The 19,884-nt window shown below is 41.8% G+C and overlaps 1 protein-coding gene across 2 annotated transcripts in view; it reads left to right on the top strand.

Annotated features, from left to right (window-relative positions):
• LOC116061230 (vesicle-fusing ATPase-like) overlaps window positions 1-18,792 on the top strand; it is a 33,637-nt gene extending 14,845 nt beyond the window's left edge. For both annotated transcript variants that reach the window (XM_031315282.2, XM_035997555.1), the window contains exons 9-22: window positions 681-880; window positions 3,014-3,179; window positions 4,112-4,186; window positions 4,557-4,744; window positions 6,488-6,583; window positions 8,464-8,620; window positions 8,825-8,958; window positions 9,380-9,446; window positions 9,588-9,667; window positions 11,283-11,417; window positions 11,711-11,824; window positions 15,976-16,031; window positions 16,236-16,308; window positions 18,506-18,792. In XM_031315282.2, coding sequence (XP_031171142.1) covers window positions 681-880; window positions 3,014-3,179; window positions 4,112-4,186; window positions 4,557-4,744; window positions 6,488-6,583; window positions 8,464-8,620; window positions 8,825-8,958; window positions 9,380-9,446; window positions 9,588-9,667; window positions 11,283-11,417; window positions 11,711-11,824; window positions 15,976-16,031; window positions 16,236-16,266 — 1,499 coding nt within the window. In that variant the 3' untranslated portion in view covers window positions 16,267-16,308; window positions 18,506-18,792. The remainder of the gene's footprint in view (window positions 1-680; window positions 881-3,013; window positions 3,180-4,111; window positions 4,187-4,556; window positions 4,745-6,487; window positions 6,584-8,463; window positions 8,621-8,824; window positions 8,959-9,379; window positions 9,447-9,587; window positions 9,668-11,282; window positions 11,418-11,710; window positions 11,825-15,975; window positions 16,032-16,235; window positions 16,309-18,505) is intronic.
• The last annotated feature ends 1,092 nt before the right edge of the window (window positions 18,793-19,884 follow it).

Raw genomic sequence — 19,884 nt, 5'->3', positions numbered from 1 at the left:
GATTGAACTGCCTCGTAATAAATTCATGGTCAGTGAAGTCTGGACGCTGGAATCTCCCAACGCAAAAACAGTTTATTATCACCACGAACACACTGCTCTTCATCAGACAGATTAACATCACACAGAGACGTGCACGTTTTGAGACAATAAATTTATGGTGAAAGTATGCAAGTGAACAAACGCATACTTTATCAAAGCAACAGAATCCTAAATCAAAGACAGTTATTGATTGCACAGCACACACCTTTTTGAAGAATTGTATTCACTGGAGGAATAATTTATTGAACTATCTTATGATGTAGTAAATTAACTTGCGCAATATTGATTTTCTTTACATTTGTATAAATGCAGTATCTCACTAGGCTTCATGGGTCACCACTGTACCTTTTCATACTCATTATTACATAGCATATGCCAATAGTAAACCAGTGGGCTAATGAAAATGGGGACAAAAAGACAAATTATGATCTAAATGTGGGGATAAGACCCTACACTTGAAAGGGATAATTACTGCTGATCGATTACCATGTTTGAAACATCTGATTGGGCTTCACCTAACAAAGATGTGAGCGTTATAACTAGTAGATACATTTTACCTGTGTACAAGTTGAAAAAAACCCAACATCTGTGCTCAGTTTAACTTCTGCTCCTCTCTCCCTGGTTGTGTTGTCTGTCTCCAGGCTGTAAGCATGTGAAGGGAATCCTGCTGTACGGACCCCCAGGCTGCGGTAAAACCCTGATGGCACGACAGATCGGCAAGATGCTGAATGCCCGGGAGCCAAAGATCGTCAACGGCCCCGAGATTCTCAACAAGTACGTCGGAGAGTCCGAGGCCAACATCAGGAAGCTGTTTGCAGACGCAGAGGAGGAACAGAAGAGGGTAAGAGGAGGACACATTACAATATCTATACTCGCATGCACAAGAGCGTTTCTCAAACACTCTTTACTTTTATCACCGGACATTAAAAACTGTTTGAGCTTTCAAGAGGTGTAGAATTTAAAGCACAGCTAAACCCACATGGCCAAGTTGATGAATGAGTCTGTTTTATTACTTTGCTGAACTTATTATCTTAACAACAGAGAAAAAGTCTGTTTTCGGGTATCAGTATTCTCCCATTATCCCCCACAAACACATTTCATCTATCTAAACAGAAAAAAACTAATTTCTCCAGGAGTGGAGAGATCTGCCCTTTAGCCAGACATATCTGTAATAACTTTGGTAAAGTGTGTGCGTGTGCATGTGTGTGAGTGTGTGCGTGCGTGCGTGCGTTTGTGTGTGTGTGCGTGCGTGCGTGGAAGGGTGGGCAGTTATGCATTAAACCCAGCAGTGATGGTTGGTTTAGAATGGGAGACACCAGCGTCGAGCCTCACTCTTCACCACCTAATGAGGGGCTGGGCTGTCTTTGACCTCCTATTAGACCTCCCTACACACACAGACCCACACACTCAGACACACACATACACACACCATCCAGTGTGTAATAAGGACAGCTCCACACCTGCTTTAAATGCTACGTCTGAGACTGACAGGTCTGTAGATGGAGGGATAACCCCCCACCCTGCTGCTCTCTCCGTTTTTCCATCCGTCTCTCTGTTGAGGGTCAGAACTGATTTTCAGGTCACCGTGAAAGGAAAAACATCAGAGTCCTTTGGAGGAAAATATTAACATGATTTTATGTTATATTTAGAATCACTTTGAGCCTCGGCAAATTAATCTGGAGCTACTGCTACAAAAGTAGTCAAAGTAGTTATCCCTACCAGCTGCTAGTTGACCATGTAAAGGTGTAGCATATTTGTTGCGGGGGAAAAAAACTTTCACTGTAATTTGTGATATATTTGACATTATTTTTTTTGTGTAGAAAACAATTCATGACTCAGAGTCCAAACCAAATCCTTGTAAAAGGAATGAAATGTTTAAAAATACAAATCAGCCTCTGTATGCAGAGACAGTACATGGTTTCATTGAGTTTTGCATGTGTATGATAACTCAACCTGTTAAATATTGTCATTTTATTTTTTTTATTCAGTAGCCTAAAAGTGTTTGAAATCCAATGCATTTTTTTCTGATATGGGAGTAATATTCACATAACTCAAAATGAATTAATTTATTGTAATTTAATAAATTCACAAGGCCATGGCAATGTCCCAGGCCCTTATTTCAGTTTTAGCTACCAAATAGTCCAGTTTAAACCATGTATTAGCATGCAACAGGTCAGGACACTGTCCTGGGAGTAAACTCTTAGACTTTCAAATCTTCTAAAAACTTCATTTAAGGATGCAAAATAAAAGATAACAGATATATTTTTTACGTATTTCCTCATATTTTCTAATATATTTTTCGGTTTCATCGCTTGACTTTCCTAATTGTTATACACCAAAACACCAAGACAAATTACTTGTATATGCAAACCTACTTGGCTATAAAACTGTTTCTGTTTCTGAAAGTGTAACATTTTTTGTCAAAACAGGCCAATTATAATACATGAAGACATTAAAATACATGGGGAAATCATTTAATTTGATGCCCAAATAAGTTTGGGAAACACTGGAAGAACACATATTCTGGATATTTAAGCAAAGACTCATTTAAATATCAAATATATATACTGTATATATTTTTAAGATTATTTTGGGGGGCTTTTTGTAGCCTTTATTTGAGAGGACAGATGTAGACAGGAAAGGGGTGGGGGGAGAGAAGGGGATGACATGCAGCAAAGAGCCGCGACTCAGACTCGAACCCGGGCCGCTTCGGTAAGGACTGAGGCTTTGTACATGGGGCGAACGCTCAACCAGGTGAGCTACCAGGGCGCCCCAGTAAATATTGGGTTTTTTGAGCAAATAACTTGTACACCACCATTAACTGGCACGTACGTATCGTGCACGACAAGTTACTAGTGCAAGCAGGTGGTAAAAGACAATAGTAGACAGCACTTATTTACAGTTCACACATTCACTTTTTTTTTTTTCTATCTTTTATTTCATTTATTTTCCTTCTCATCTCTCTGCTGCACAGCTCGGGGCGAACAGCAGCCTTCACATCATCATATTTGATGAGATCGACGCAATCTGTAAGCAGCGTGGCAGCATGGCGGGCAGCACGGGAGTCCACGACACCGTGGTCAACCAGCTGCTGTCCAAGATAGACGGAGTGGAGCAGCTCAACAACATCCTGGTCATAGGTGCTCAGACACACACATTACATACATACTTTTTCCCCTCCTTTCCCGCTCTATAGAGCAACAATAGAGTCAATTCTTCGGTATGGTATTACCAGCTGGTTTGGGAATTTGACAGTCAAATCCAAAACTCTGATTTTCAATCTGAGTTTAGACGGCAGGCAAAATGATGGGAACACCTGCACCTCTCAACCCGCAGGAGCTTTTTGATCAGGCTACAATCAGGCAGGCTAAGACCATTCTATCTGATAACTCTCACGTGTTGTCTTCAGAGTTTGAGCTATTGAACTCAGGAAAGAGGTACAGGGTTCCTCTGTGCAAATATAACGGGTATAAGCACTCATTTGTTCCTCTCTCAGTCAAGCTCATTAATGAGCAGCGATGAACGTATGACTATGAATTCATTAATGTATATCTGTGACTGAATGTATGTATGGATATGAATGGAGGAATTAATGCATATTTATAACTGAATGTATGGATATTTATGAATGGATAAATGAATGTTTATTCATGACTGAATGCATGGATGCTTATGGAAGCAGGAATGGGTGTTTGTAAGGCATGTATGGGAGAACAGAAGAATATAGGAAGGATTGCTTTTTTGCACAAGTATAGAAAATGGTAATTTGCAATTTGCATAGCTCTCTGAGTAGCCCAAATGTTTACTGTACATTTGTCTTTTAATTGTTTTAACCCTGTGCTTGTTGTGTGTCTCTGTTGTAACTCTTGCAGCAATTTCTCCCAGTGTCCACAACAAATTTCTCCTTGGGGAGACTAATAAAGATACTTTGACTTTGAAAGTAACACATTTACAAACTCACAGGCTCTCCGGTGTCTTCCCTGAACATCTGCACTCTAACTCATCTCCCTCATTAATCCTTCTCCTCTGCTTTCTCCTCTTTCCGCTATCTGTCCATCTGTCCCTCCCTCAGGTATGACCAACAGGCCTGATCTGATAGATGACGCCTTGTTGAGGCCAGGAAGACTGGAGGTGAAGATGGAGATTGGTAAGAAGTGAAAAACGCACTGATAAGGTTTCACTCTAGTGTTATCCCCATACAGTTTATCTCAGTAGACTGGAAAGGGAAGTACAACTGTACCAATGAAAACATCAAACTTTTTCCTCAGACCAGTGAACATTGAGAGAGTCAGGGTCTGTCCCAAGTTTTCTTCCTGTAAAAAGGAAGTTTTTCCTTGCCACTGTCGCACTGAATACTTGCTCTTGGAATTTTGAATTAAAAGTAATTCAGCCAGTTAAGACCAGCAGCCCTAGTGAGGTAGTTAACTGGCTGCCTGCTGCTATGGATATGGGACTTGATCATTGTCAAAAAAGGCAGTGTTGAAGCTTTAAGTCTCCTATGTTCCCTCTCCTTCCAGGGTTACCGGATGAAAAGGGCCGCATTCAGATTCTCCACATCCACACTGCAAAGATGCGTCAGCACAATCTGCTGGCCGGTGACGTAGACGTTAAGGAGCTGGCGACGGAGACTAAGAACTACAGCGGCGCCGAGCTAGAGGGCCTGGTCAGGGCTGCACAGTCCACTGCCATGAACAGGCATATCAAGGTCAGGGTCTTCATGGACAATTGGTACATTACTGCACACAGTTATACTCTGTGAGCAAATACTTAATTACTCTGTCCTTCTTTTTTTCGATAACTCATTTAGTGTATAAAATATCAGAAGACAGTCAAGAAAGTGCCCATCGGAAGCCAATATATTCAAATGTTGCATATATTGTCTGACCAACTGTGTGTGTGTGTGTGTGTGTGTGTGTGTGTGCATGTATATATATACACACACACACACACACACACACACACACAACATATTAAAATAACTTATATTAAACAGAAAACCAGAGAAGCAACATTCAGTGAATGTGGTGGATGTTTTGCTTGATAAATCAAAATCAATAAAAAAAAAAAAAGATCGGTAATGAACATTTTCAATATCTCTGTTAATTGACCAATTGATGAATCAACTCATTGTTTCAGTCAAGGTCGCAATTTCAACAGGGGACGGGGAGGACCCTATCGATGTCCCCCTCACTTACAAAAATCTTGACATCCAAAATAATATTAGTAATCAAAAACTCACATCTTTCAACTTGTATAAATCTGTTTAAATGCACACTAATATTCCACTATTATTCCAAATATGACAATGACAATACTGAATTTGATATGGGTCATGTAAACAGCATAATTAGGCCTTATTCTGAATGTAGCATTTTCCGATAAAGACGTGGGAAATGCCGATATTATTCAGGCCTTAGAAGCATCCGTTTGAAGATGTATACAGCGCATTCGGAATATGTGTCTCAGTTGGGGTTTTTACTGCAGTTTGCGCCAGTTTAGGCCTCTTGCCTGTTTACATTTTTGGTCTGAAGGAGAAACACACCTACTTTTAAACATTATGAAAGACCTGGATATCAACAGGTTTTTGGATATGCGCAAATATCGCAACACTGACCTTTTCAGTAAGGTGGGTGAAGGAATTAAAGAGGGAGGCTGTGTTAGCACAGTCACAATCCTATTGACAGCTGCATGTTAACGGAAGTATTAGTGGAATATTCATTTTCATAAGCCATGTAAACAGCTTACTGGGAATATTGTCTTGTTTGGAGTAAGGGCAATTTTGCGCATGTAATGCTTAGTGTGTTAGTGTTATTATAAAAGCACTCACTTGAATAATGTCTTGTGTTGCTAAGTTAAAGGTGCAGGCCACACACAGGCAGGCAGGTACTGTACACTGGTGTATAGAGCCAGTTAAACTAGCCGTGTGTGTGTGTGTGTGTGTGTGTGTGTGTGTGTGTGTGTGTGTGCGCACACGCTCTTAAGTGTTTTATCAGGTGCATAGGCTCAAATCTACATAGCTCAGTGGAACACACAGATAAGGTGAAGTTCTCATCTGTTAAGTGTTCCTCCCCCCCCCACACACACACTTACACATGGAGCACAGATATTGGATGGTGATGATAAATGACAGACAAGGGCCTTACACATGTCTGATGGCTGTGACGTTTTGCTTCACTCCTCTAAACACTTATTCTTCCCTCCCTCCTCCTCTCGGTCTGACCTTTCTGCTCTGAGGGAGTACATTGTCTCCTGACACATTGTGCAATCTAAATGTGCAATACTTCATGTAATGGATTTCATTAGCGAGGGTGCATGGAGTTCAGTGGGGAACGAAAGTAACTCATTATCTGCTGTCACTCAACTTGTTTTTTTAATGTGTGTGCGTGTGTGTGTGTGTGTGTGTGTGTGTGTGTGTGTGTGTGTGTGTGTGTGTGTTTGTGTGTTGCAGGCCAGTAACACAGTGGAGGTAAACATTGAGACGGCAGAGAAGCTGGTGGTCAGCAGACTTGACTTTATAGGCTCGCTGAATAACGACATCAAACCTGTAAGTTGCTTTACATCACTCTCTATCTCTTTTCTGTGTCTCCTTCTATTTCTGTGCAAGATACATTTTATTGAGAAATAAACTAGAATACAGAACACATGATATTAATGTGACATTAACAGCCTTATGCTACAAACAATTCACTATCCCCACATTCTCCCATCCTCCCTCTGTCCTAAGAACAACTCTGTTGAAAATATCAATATACAATCAAAAATATAAAACATCCATGCCCATCACCTAGCAGTGATTGGTCAGAGAGGGGAGGCGGAGCTAACGCAATAGACTCGTTATTTAACTCACTTGTGTGTGAAGCGCATTTCTGTTTGTTCCGGTCTCTGCTAGCGTTGCGAGTAAAGGGTAACTATGGCAGAGTAAAGGGTAACTATGGCCAAGTAAAGGGTAACTATGGCCGAGTAAAGGGTAACTATGGCCGAGTAAAGGGTAACTATGGCAGAGTAAAGGGTAACTATGGCAGAGTAAAGGGTAACTATGGCCGAGTAAAGGGTAACTATGGCCGAGTAAAGGGTTACTATGGCCGAGTAAACGGTTACTATGGCAGAGTAAAGGCTGATTTATGCTTCAACGTCGAATCGAGGGCGTACCCCTGCACACCCCTCCAAAAATGGCCGACGCAGACCGCAAGGACTGTGATTGGTCAACTCGTCCCGTGTGTTGATAGTCGGTGTTTCAAGCAGCCTGCTGTGGGGAGTAGCAACATGCTAGTTCACTGACATAAGCTTTGCAAATAAACATATTTTGGTTCCAATGACGGGGTTATCCGTTAGTAAAGTGTCTATATGTCAGTAACGTCTTGAAATTAGCACTTCGCCAGCAAGCAGTACTTTGTGGGCAGTTGTGCTAAAGTTTGCTTGCTAACATAACATAAACTGGCTGGCAGACACCTCGCGGACAACGTCAGACTTATCGCCCCCGAACGTTATGGCGGCGAAATGCACCGCGATGCCATGCAACCCCGACGCAGGACTCCGAAAGGGTCACAAGGCCGTAGGAGCGACGGCGTAGCTACGGCGTGGAGTTGACGCAGAAGCAAGAAGCCGAGTAAAGGGTTACTGTGGCCGAACAAACAAGGAAAAGAGCGATGACTACAGACGATGGAACTACAAAAACAAGTGAAAGTAAGAGTGAGTTCCAAAACCACACCTGCAATTACTGCTTATCGCCATTGGTGCCACCAAAGAGAACGAAACGGAGATCATCGAGATTGTGACATTAACAAGACAAGTTGTTTTTGTGAAGTTAAAGTCTGTGATACCTCCTGTCTGTTATATTACTTTTACCTGCTATTGTTGTTCTTGTATGTTTCCTCATGCCTGTCTGATATTAACGATTGTTCTCTTAATTGATTGAATCTGAGATTTTGGGGAGGGCTTTGTATACTTTAAGCCCATTGGTTGGTTGCTCCGTAGCACATATATACACATATGTTATTGTACAGTATATTTATATATGTAGTTTTCGTTCAATAAAGACGTTAAGCATTTCAGAGATTGTATAATCATCCTGCAGCACACAAACTTAATGGATGTAAACCATTGTAAATGTTAACAAACAATATTTTAAAGGGCATTTAGTGTGCAGTTGATCCGGTTCAAGTTCAGATGAATTGACTTCTGCCTACAGACTCTCAGGGAAAAATCAAAACATTTGAAGACCTTAATTAAATCTATTTAGGGGCCTTTACGCATATTGCCCATTTGACCAATCACATTTAAAGTACGTATTTTTTTTCTCTTGACTTCACACACAAAATAAACCTGACCTAAACAATATTTCTCTCTCTCTCTCTCTCTCTCTCTCTCTCTCTCTCTCTCTCTCTCTCTCTCTCTCTCTCTCTCTCTCTCTCTCTTCCTGTCCAGGCGTTTGGTACCAATCAGGAGGACTATGCCAGCTACATCATGAACGGGATAATCCGATGGGGTGACCCGGTGTCAGCGGTCCTAGAGGACGGGGAGCTGCTGGTGCAGCAGACGAAGAACAGCGAACGCACACCGCTGGTCTCTGTGCTACTGGAGGGTAGGACGCACACACATCTACTCAACACACGCTAACCTCCTGCAACATCCTTAGTCATCACACAAACAGTTGAACACGCAATAAAAAGCCCTAAAATCGAAACTGCAGATGTCCGTTCTGTTGTGGTTGACTTAAAATGGACAGCTTAGCCCAATCATTTGTGTTATTACAAACAGCTGATTTGGGATTCATCCTCTTCCTCAGGCCCACCTAACAGTGGAAAAACAGCGCTGGCTGCTAAGATCTCTGAAGACTCCCAGTTCCCCTTTATCAAGATCTGCTCCCCCGACAAGATGATCGGACACTCGGAGATCGCCAAATGCCAAGCCATCAAAAAGGTAACCCTCACCACTTGACAATCTTTTCACGCCGAGTAGTGAGTGGTCTTGAAATATAGAAAACTGATGTAATCATCTCCAGGCTTAGAACTGTTTGGGATTCTCACAGAGATTATGTAAAGGTGTGGAAAATGTATCTCCATTATTGATGCATCTGTATCTCCATGAAATAGTTGTATTACTTGACCGCATGATTATGACACATGTGAATGAAATTGAACTCAGCCTGTAGTACTGACTGACAAAATATGGAAGACATTTTTAAAGAAAGGAAGACACCATTTGGATTTTAAACTGACATGCATTTACCAATACCATCACATACAAAACATCTTTTCAGTGTTTTCAGGTCATGCATAAAGCCGTGTGCCTATTTCTGCTTTGATTTTAACCTCTTTTGCTCTTTTATTCCCTGGGATAGATATTTGAAGATGCCTACAAGTCCCAGCTGAGCTGTGTGGTTGTGGATGACATCGAACGTTTGTTAGGTAAGACACCAGTGCATTTTGTGTTGTGCTGTTGATGAGTGGAATGAAATGTGTACCTAAAGTTATTTTCTATTTGGGTGGACTTTACATTGTTAATGTGAAATAAGAAAATTGCTAATAGAAAACGATCTGTCTCATCAGACTACGTCCCAATTGGCCCTCGTTTCTCCAACCTGGTGTTACAAGCTTTACTGGTGCTGCTGAAGAAACCTCCTCCAAAGGTAAGAGATGCTTATTTATTTGTGGCGAGCTCACTGTGGGGTTGCTAGTCCTTAGGTGGCAGAAAGAGGGCAGCAGATCTTATGGATGCCAGCGCAAAGTCTTGTATGGAATTGTTGGAGGTCTTTGGCTGCGACTGGCATGTGTGAGCAACTGTATGGTTATTAGCGAGTGTTTTGGTCCAGGCCCGTTGTGCTCACAGTGAATGGTGGTGGTAGAGACCCATTTCTCATAGTTTCTTTGGTTGTAGTTTGTGTGTGTGTGTCTCTTGTTGATGGGTTTGTGAATGAGAGTATAGCCCACTATATGGCTGCATGTGCATGAGAAGTGGCACGGGGCCTGGTGTTGAATGCCTGGCTGCAGTGCTCCTCTGGGGTTGTAAAGCGCTGGGCCCAGCGGGGTGCCTGGGGCCGGGGGAGGCCAGGGGGACAGGGAGGAGAATGGGCTCTGTGAGAGAGCCAGGACCTGGCAGCACCGCCGCCTGTGTGGCACCTCATCTGCATGCAGCATCACAACCCCCCACGCCATGGGGGGGCAGCCGGCAGCCATAATCCCCCTGTCTACTCACCACTCCTCTGCCTCTCCTCCTTCGTCTTCTTCGCCTGGTCCTTCTCCAACTTGTCGGCTTAGCGGAGCTACATTTCTTTTGCTTATCTTCTTTCTTCTCTGCTCATGTTTGTCTTCTCTACTGTTGTCTTCTGTCGTGTTATGCGCTGTTTTGGTTGTCCTGTCTCCTCCTGTCTGCTGTTATTTTCTATTCTCTGTGCTCTTGTTGCAACTTAAAGGCCTATGCTATGCTCCAGCAATAGAGGAAGCTGCAGTTTCAGGACTGCATTTCTACGACTGCATTCCTATGACCCTAGTTACCGAACGAAACTGGCATACTGCGCAAGCGTCAACATTTAAGTTAGCAGCAAGCAAGCTATGAAGGGTTAAGGTTAGGTTAAAAGACAGGGTTTGGGTTAGGGTTACATCTCGTTAGTTATAACTAGTTATAAGACTGCATGTATAATGAATTATAAAGTAGATTATTGCTGAGTTTGGCCTCATATTTATTTACCACTACGTCGCGTTGTAGCAGGGTTCACATAACCTTCTGTGTGTTGACGCCTGCGCATTATGTCCATGTTATCATGCCAGTTACGTTCAGTAACTATATTCTAGCATCTACCTGAAAAAACTAGGGTCCTAGAAATGCGGTCCTGAAGCTGCAGCTTCCTCTATTGCAGGAACATTGCTACTCCTTAAAGCCCCTGAACACTGTTAACCTTCATCTGGGACAGCCCAAATGTGGTGAAATCTACGGTCAATCTAATGGTCCGAGATCTCACTGTAAGATACGTCAACCAACGGCCGATAAGAGCTTTGGCATCCTGCATCAAAACTTTGACAGCTTCATAAATTTAGGACCAAATTCTCACATTGTGACAGCCACATCTACAAACCAATTAATCAGAAAAACACCTGAAAAGATGCAGGAAACACTGGGACAACATTAACAAGCATGTTTGAGTAAAGGAGAAAATTGTTAAGAGGAAAGCAGCTAAAGATTTATGAACAAATGAATGGTTTACTTAACAAATTTAAGTGTGAGGGTCACGTCTGCTTCTTTGTCAGGGGCGTAAGCTGCTGATCATCGGCACCACAAGTCGTAAAGACGTCCTACAGGAAATGGAGATGTTGGATGCTTTCAGCACCACCATCCACATTCCCAACATCTCAAGGGGAGAGCAGCTGGTCGAAGCCCTGGAGGTATCACACACACACACACACACACACACACACACACACACCTACACATGCATACACTAAATGCATGCAGCGTCACTTTTAAACCCAAAACTATTTAACTATATTTCTTTTTACTCTTTACTTTGTCAGCAAAGGTGTTAAACATGTTTTATCCAGAACCTTTACTGTGCATTACTTTTATGCTGACACATGTACTTTACAATTCATTAATGCATTTCCCAATTTGAATAATGAATTCACCTATTTTATTCCCATGCTGAATGCTGTCCTTTCTTTGTCTCCTCCCCCCACAGCTGCTGGGCAGTTTTCAGGATGTGGAGCGGGTCAGCATAGCTAAAGCTGTGAAGGGCCAAAGTCTTTGGATCGGCATAAAAAAGTTGCTCATGCTGATTGAAATGGCCGTGCAGGTGAGAAAGAGATACTCTCTTTGCATTTGCTAGCAGACTGTTGGATGGATTGTCATGAAATTCTGCACAGACATTCATGGTTTCCAAAAGAGTGTTTTACTATTCATTTGGTGATCCTCTCACGTGACTTTTCCTATAGCGTCACTTTTATGTTCACTTTTGAGATTTTAGGTGAAATGTGACAACTATTGGATGGATTACTTTGAAACATACATTTGCACATTTATTCATTTATGGTTTATTTGATTACAGTATACATAGACAAACTGAAAACAGCTATCCGAAGCAAGTAGCATACTGTAGTGTTTGCAACACCAGTCCCTAGAAGGGCTTTTATGAAACTAAGAGATTAGAGCATTAAATAGAAGGCTAACTAGATACAGCAAGATACTGTACTATAAAGCAACCATTACATTTAAAAACTAGACATGAGTTTAGGTTTGTTGCTGAATTAACCAGAATTTGGTAGCTCTCTTAAAAGTGGTGAAGTTTTCAGCAAATTTCAAGTGATCGGGTTAGGACTTTGTTCATTTTGCAGAAAAAGCTGTCTGAGCAAAAAATGTTTGGCAGAATATAACCTTACATCTGCCACGGCTGCTCAAACTGTATGATACATGCATTCATGCCCCCTCAGGCATAGGCGCCAATTTATGTTTTCCTCTGTGGGTGCTCACGGGCGCGCGCCCTTTAAAAAAAAAAAAAGTTGTCAAAAAATGGTTTGCATTTCAGAACCTTAGGAAATGGACAGCGGCCGACACGAACACACACGCCTATTAACTCGATAATGAAGCCGTAAAGTAGGCTCTCTTTCAACTCAGGACAGCGCCACTTCTCACAAATACAGATAGGATTGGAGATGAAAAGTTTAACTGACGCGTAACCGCAATCAGCTTCGTGGACTGACAGCGACATAACCAGTCACACTATGACAGACGCTCCACTTAGCACCAACTGCAATGTTTAATTTTAAATGAATGTAGCCTACTGGCAGTCTGGCACACGTGGGTGCTCAGTATTTTGCGGTATCAGCGCCTATGCCCTCAGGATAAACTGTAATCACTTTGGTTTATGAACAAATCCCTGCAAAACAGTCTCAGCTGTACTTTTTTTTTTCTGCTAATTAGCAAATCTTAGCATGCTAAACTAAGATGGTGAACATTAGGGCTGTGCAAAAAAATCGGATCACATTCGAATCGCGATTCAAGCTCTTCCGATTCAAAATCGATTCATAGAATTCCAAAAATCGGTTCATATTTTTTTGTTTTTTATTGTATGTCTACTGCAATCACATGGGAAAAGTGACTACATTTACATACTGGGAATCAGTTTTTTAATCGAGAATCGTTTTTGAATCGAATCTTGAGCCTGAAAATCAATATATCGAATGGTGACATTTTCTGAATCGTGCACCCCTAGTGAACATGGCAACATCTGCATGTTAGCATGGTGAGCCTGTTAGCATGCTGACATTAGCATTTAGCTCAAAGCAACGCTGTGCCTATGAACAGCCTCACAGAGCTGCTAACATGGCTGCAGACTTTTCAGTCTGGTTTCTCTCTAACATCACAAATATTCACATTCTTACTGGCTAAAAGAGGTCATTATTGGAACTGTAATGCTGATGCAACTCCATGTGCACTGGTGGTATTAGATGTGAGAAAGCTCAAGTAGACTTTGGTGAAGGTACGAGCAAGGCAGCCTTGTCTTTTTATTTTTTTTTATTCTGAGAGACAAATTTCCAATTGGCTCAGCCTCTTTATTATTGTTTAGTACGGTCTGAGCTCGAGCAGCCTGTTCCTCCTCTTCCTCGACATCTGGCCAGCATTCTCAACAGTCAACAGAATCTGTCTCCGTCACAAAAAACTGTCATCTATTAGCTGGAATGAAAAAGTGTGTGGCTTTGTTGAGCAATCTCCAAACGGTTGAGATCCAATACATTCATAGTTATGAAACCATGTTCTGCGTAGCTTTCCAAGTTACATTCACATGTTCTGAATCAGAGGGAAGCTAACTCATACGAACAACCATACACACCTTGTGGTTTTGGTGTGCCTACAATTTAGAGCAAAATCAATAAAGATCACCCACCCCACACATACAGCAGGTACAAATAAAACAAACACAGACGTGTACATTAAACCCATACAACTGTGGAAACAGAAAAAGAAAAAACGTAGACCACCAACTCACAGCAGATTCTTGGCTTCAACATCAGTTGTATGTATATACGTACAGTAGGTATAGTGTACTGACCTTTTTTTTTTTTTTTTAAAGTTGCCTTTAGGGGTTTTGTGGTTTGGCCTAAGAGTTATGTTTTGTTGCATTTTTCTAAGACTCCCTGTTGACATTGCTGTAGTTATTTCTGTTTGCCGTGTACCCACGTTAGCCTTGTAGGGGCCCTGACCCTGTCAAAACACTGTGTTAATCAAATTGATTGGTTCTGTGAAAAGTCAAGATCAGTCATACATCACTCCCTGAGACGCAGTGTTCTTGGGAAGCTTAGTGATTTTATGTTGAGTCATAAGGACTAGTGCATTTCAAGTAAATACATGATTTATTTTGCTTAAAGGACACATCACTCCAGAGGTGGCAACTTGACTGCCATAATGTCTCTGTAAATGAAGACCTGGACCTTTTGTACTCCGCTAGGATCAGATTTAATGTCTTTTTGTCAGGTTGGGGGTACATTTCATGTTTGGTTCAGGTACAAAGATACTGTTGGTGTTGATTTTATCATTAGCATACAGCATATTATAATTATACCTTTTTAACTCTGATTGGCTTACCCTGATATTCTCACCCTAACCCTAACCAATCCCAACTCCTCATGCCTTAGTCTCGCATTGCCAGACCTTCCTCCACAGCACTGTGGAAGAGGGTCTGGCTAGTCCACACAGTATTCCGGGATGGGAGGAAAACGTGCTCTGGTTTATTGGCATTTCTTTAAAGCAATCACAATCGTATTGGGCGGTGCTAAGCGCCGGACGGACCCCCGGTGCAACAGAAAACTCAGATTGGACAGATAGTCTAGCTAGCTGTCTGTATTTACCCTGCAGAGATCTGAGGAGCGATTAACCATAGTCCTCATAAACCGACTGGAGTTTAAAATTACAACACAAAGAAAGCGGAAGGTGACGGATACCCGGGGAATTTCCGGTGGCACCTGAACAATCCCGGAAGTGGAACATCGTGGATATAGACTACTCATGCCTAAACCTAACTAGGTCGACCAGTCTAGCAGATCTGATTTACGATTTATGCCTCAAGAGCTTCGTCAAGTCTGAGAAATTAACCCTGATGATGTCACAGTGATGTCATGGGAGCACGGGCTGGGAGACTACTCATTTCTAACACAAAGTCAGTGTAACAAAGTCTGTGGATTCTGTTTTTAATCGCTTTCTTGCAGAACCCTTATTTGTGTCACACCAGCCTTTTCTTAAATGCTCCTGAGATGAGAATTTTCAGTACACAGTTATCAGATCATCTTAAAGAAATGAACTCCAGTAGCCTACAAATAATGTTTGTTTACCAAAACAGGTAGCAGGCTTGTATGCAGCAAGCAGTAGCAGCAGAAGCTGACCTAAATCTGACTGTTGGCTGGTGTTAATTTCTCCCACTGCCTGTGTATCTGTGGTATGTTGATGATGTGCACTGCCTGTTTGTTGAGGCTGGATGCAATGTGTAATTGCTGTGGTATGCACAAATGCAGCCATGTTCTGCACCCTGCATCCCCCCCCCCACACTCTGAGCCTGAAGAAGTATGAATCTGTGTTTGCCGAGACATGCACGCAACTACACACACATTCATAGTTAGTCTTCTGTCTTCTCTTTAGCGTTTTTCCTTTTCATTCCAATGTTTCTGACTGCTCTCATGTCTTAACTCTAGTTACAGGCAATTCCATAGGCATACTGTAAGTTATTGCATAGGTTGCCATTAATTTTACTTCCTCTCTCCCTCCCCTTCTCTACAATCCTGTTTGTTCAAACTGAAGCGTGAACTCTAGGACCTGCCACTATTCCAAATTGCTCTGATGTTTCAACACTTTGCTTCTAAAACAGATGCTTGTCCAAAAATAAGACCTATTCATAAACGTACGTTTATTACATTATCTGCATACATGCACTAAAAAGTAATGCGTCTGTTTTTTTAGATGGAGCCTGGCTACAGAGTTAGCAAGTTCCTGCGTCTACTGAAGGATGAAGGAGGGTAAGTATTCCTTTCCTGTGTCTAGCCCGACTGCCTTTCAGCAAAAGGGGATCGTCAGTGACACTGAACACTGACGCACCGCACACATCTGTCACCTTTACCGCTCTTCATTCACAAGAAGTGCAAAGTGTTTACATTGTGATCATTGTATCAAGTGTGATTTAATAATATACATTTTGTCTTTTTTTTTTTTTTCTCCTGCAGACTGAGTTCTGATAAGTTTGTGGCAATCTAGACTCAGTGGAGCCACATAGTGAAAAAGAGGCATCCTTCAATGGTAAGACTGCAGGGCCTGCATCAGGCTACATGGTCACATGTTATACTCACCATTTCCTGTCCGGGGTGACGGGAGCTGGTGTCTAGCAGAAGTCCGACCAAAGAGTAATAAAGGCAAACAGAATGTGAGCCTCATTGAAATATGTTAAGCCAGTAAAACAGAGCCATTGTACTGTACTGAGAAGAAGAAACGACAACAATCAATCATACTAGGGATGCACCGAATCCAGAATTTTTGGCTTCAGATTCGGCCGAATATTGGGCTTTTTGACGGGGTTCGGTTTCTGCAGAGCCTTAGGATTTTGTTCTTCCGAACTGAACCCTACACTTGCACAACGCGCGCTACTCTGGTTGACGTAATAACACCGCCGTTGATTACGGGATGGTGTTTACGTAGGTGGACTGTTCAATGCTGTAGGCTGTGAGAAAGTGAAAATGGAACTCCGGAGCAGAAAAAGTGATGTTTGGCAGGACTTTCAGTCAGAAGAAGGCCAGCTTTTAAAACAGCCGCTGTTAAAACATCTGCGTATGAAACATTCGAAAGAATACGAGTTGTGCATGAAGGGATCTACAGACAGCAGCCAAAATGCAGCAACTTCAGGTACGGCAAAGGAAGGACAGTCACAGCTAAAAACTTGTGTTAACCATTTGTTTACTTCATTAATGTGTTTACTGTGTCAATGGACTGAGGATGGGAGTAGGATTCGGTATTCGGTTTCAGCAGAATCTTAACCAGTGGATTCGGTATTTGCCCAAAAATCTGGATTTAGTGCATCCCTAAATCATACAGCACAATGCAGTGAAATCCAATGTCTGCATTTAACCCATCCTAAGCATTAGGAAGCAACGGATGACCCGTAGCGTCCGGGGAGCAACTCGAGGTTCAGTGTCTTGCTTAAGGGCACTTTGACCTGTGGCCGGAGGAGACCGGGATCACACCGCCAATCTGGTGGTTGAGGGCCGGCCCTCTCTACCTCTGAGCCACAGCCATCTTGTATAGATTAATAAACAGTCAGCTATCGACACTGTACCAAACAACTCACCTTTATGGGTAATTGTGCGACTAATCTAGTAAGAAATGAATTTAAAAAAAAAAACTGTAGGCATGCATTTATATCAAAATCCACATTCTCTGTTTTTTTTGTTTTCATGCATCTGTATATAATTTTGTAATGCAGATTCCATCATTTGATGTTGTTGTTTTGCATTTTCTGCATCACAATAGTTGTATATTTCTTTTTATACTCCACGTTTTAATCACCAATATTTCTTAAAGGAATAGACTGACTTCTTTGGAGACACACTTCTTTTGCTTGCTTGCCGAGTGTCGGATGAGAAGATTAATACCACTCTCACGTCTGTATGGTAGTTAGAGCTGGAAGCAGGTTAGCTTAGCTTAGCACAGAAACAGCTCAGCGTACAAAAACTGAAGAGTAAAAACAAGGGTCACTCACACACACCACTTTTTTACACAACTTCTGTACAGATTAAACAGATCACGTTTATTAGTGAGCTTTAGAGGTGGAGTCGGGCTAGCTGCTTCCCCCTCTTTCCAGTCTTTATGCTAAACTAAGCTAACCAGCTGCTAACTCTTGGCAAGAAAGTAAATATTTCCTAAAATGTTAACTATTCCTTTAATCAGTCTCAATCTCTGGCCATCCATAGTCCGTAGTAAAGATAATTCAGGGCAAGCCTGCTTAACTGTACTTGTACTGTAGGTTGTGATTGTATTGATGTCCACAGTGACTTTTTATTTTAGTCCCATGTGGGCACCATAAACAATAAGCACACTGCATAAGTGTCATGGAGGAATTTCACAAAATAGGATTAGGAGGTTCTTCAGATAACTGTGAAATGAGTGTCCTGTATCCACATGGTGATAATGGCAAAGTTCCAGAAGATATTTCTCTTTTTTTCTTGTACTTTTTTTAAGTTATCTGGCTAACTTGCTAATCCTGCTTTTTGAGATTCCCCCTCATGAGGACAGGCTGCCCACGGTGATGATGAACAACAAAAACTCGAAACTTTTCAACTTGCAGCCAGAGCTTTGCTTCTCATCACATCACAGCCTCAGAGGCTTATGGTATAGCTAGTGCACGGCATGCCTAAAAATAGGTCGACTAGACAGGTGCTCTCTTGTGGCAGCGTGTCTCCTTTTGCCTGTCTCTTCTCACTTCTATTTGTCTCTGATCACTCAGTCGCTGAGGAACGGGAAGCCTGAAAGAGGCTGGCAGGAGGAAGCAAGCGAGAGAACGTTTCCATCTCTCTTTCTGCATCCTTCCTTCCCATCCCTGAAGCTCTGAACTGCAGCTTTCTGCAACCAGGCAACCTCCTCCTCTTCAGCACTATGTGAACATGTAAAATAAGAGAAGTAAGCAGTGTTTGTGGTATCTGTGTATATGGTATTTGCTGAAGACTAGTGCTGTATGTGTCATGTATGTAGCATCTCCATGTGATGCCCCAAGCACTCCATCAGGATTTTATATACATACACTGTATGTACACTGTATATACATACACTGTGTGTGTGTGTCTATATATATATATATATATATATATATATATATATATATATATATATATATACACACACACACACACACATATACAGTATATATAAGAGTCCATGGCAGGTAGATGTGCATACACAAATAATAACACTGTTTGATTATGTAGGCCTTATTTGTGTGCACAGATTTGTAATCTGATCATTCCAGGACATGGTTACACTTAAAGATCTCACGTTGTTCTTATCATGTTATGTACTTGCTCATGTCTGACCTTTTATATTTTATGAATAAATTAATTCTACTACTAACAAGAACCTCTGTAGTATCTGGAATTAATGATGACAAACAATTTTTATAAATAGCGATTCCCCTCAATTCAAACGGTTTGCTCCAAAACCTCCCTTAATTCACCGCAGTTCGTATAAAAACTCTTTCACACAAGAAAATAAACTACCACCAGTTGTTTTCATGACAAAGTGTTGCTCTCTTATATATTGGCGTGTTTAAATCATAGGGATGTGTCTTTTATAATTATGATCTAGCGTAATTATCTCTTAATTATGAGAAATTTGACATCTCCTCATGAGATGAACATACTGAGACATTTGCGGTTAACCTCCACAGCATTCTACAGTACGTTGTGCAATCTCTGCACAGCTCAACAACAAAACCCAGTCAGACCTTTTATTTAAGTAGCTACTGCAGCATGTCTGCAGTGGATGGGCTCCATCGGGTGCAGATTTCTTGATCCAGTGCTTCAGGTGTCGGTAGCTCTTCCGTCATGATAATGCTACAAATGGAAATTCTGTTGCTGCATGTGGTCTTCCCTCTTTTATACAAACGAGTGAAATTAAATGAAAATGAACCAGAGCTGGGGGATTATCAGCTTTAACTATTGCTTTCCTTTCCGTTTCCAATTTATATGCCATAATTCTACATTTCTTGTATGTTTTGGTAGCCTAGAAATCTAGACGCACCCTAGCGGCAGCAAATGTAATTTGCAGCCAGGGGGTCTAGGCACTCTCCGTTGGCTTGCGAACTGGAAAAACCAAACTCTGGTCAGGCCA

The sequence above is a fragment of the Sander lucioperca genome, chromosome 22, assembly GCF_008315115.2.
Source record: "Sander lucioperca isolate FBNREF2018 chromosome 22, SLUC_FBN_1.2, whole genome shotgun sequence".
Lineage (NCBI taxonomy): Eukaryota > Metazoa > Chordata > Actinopteri > Perciformes > Percidae > Sander > Sander lucioperca.
The sequence above is the reverse complement of the archived record's forward strand: the minus strand, read 5'-3'. Positions and strand labels throughout refer to the sequence as shown.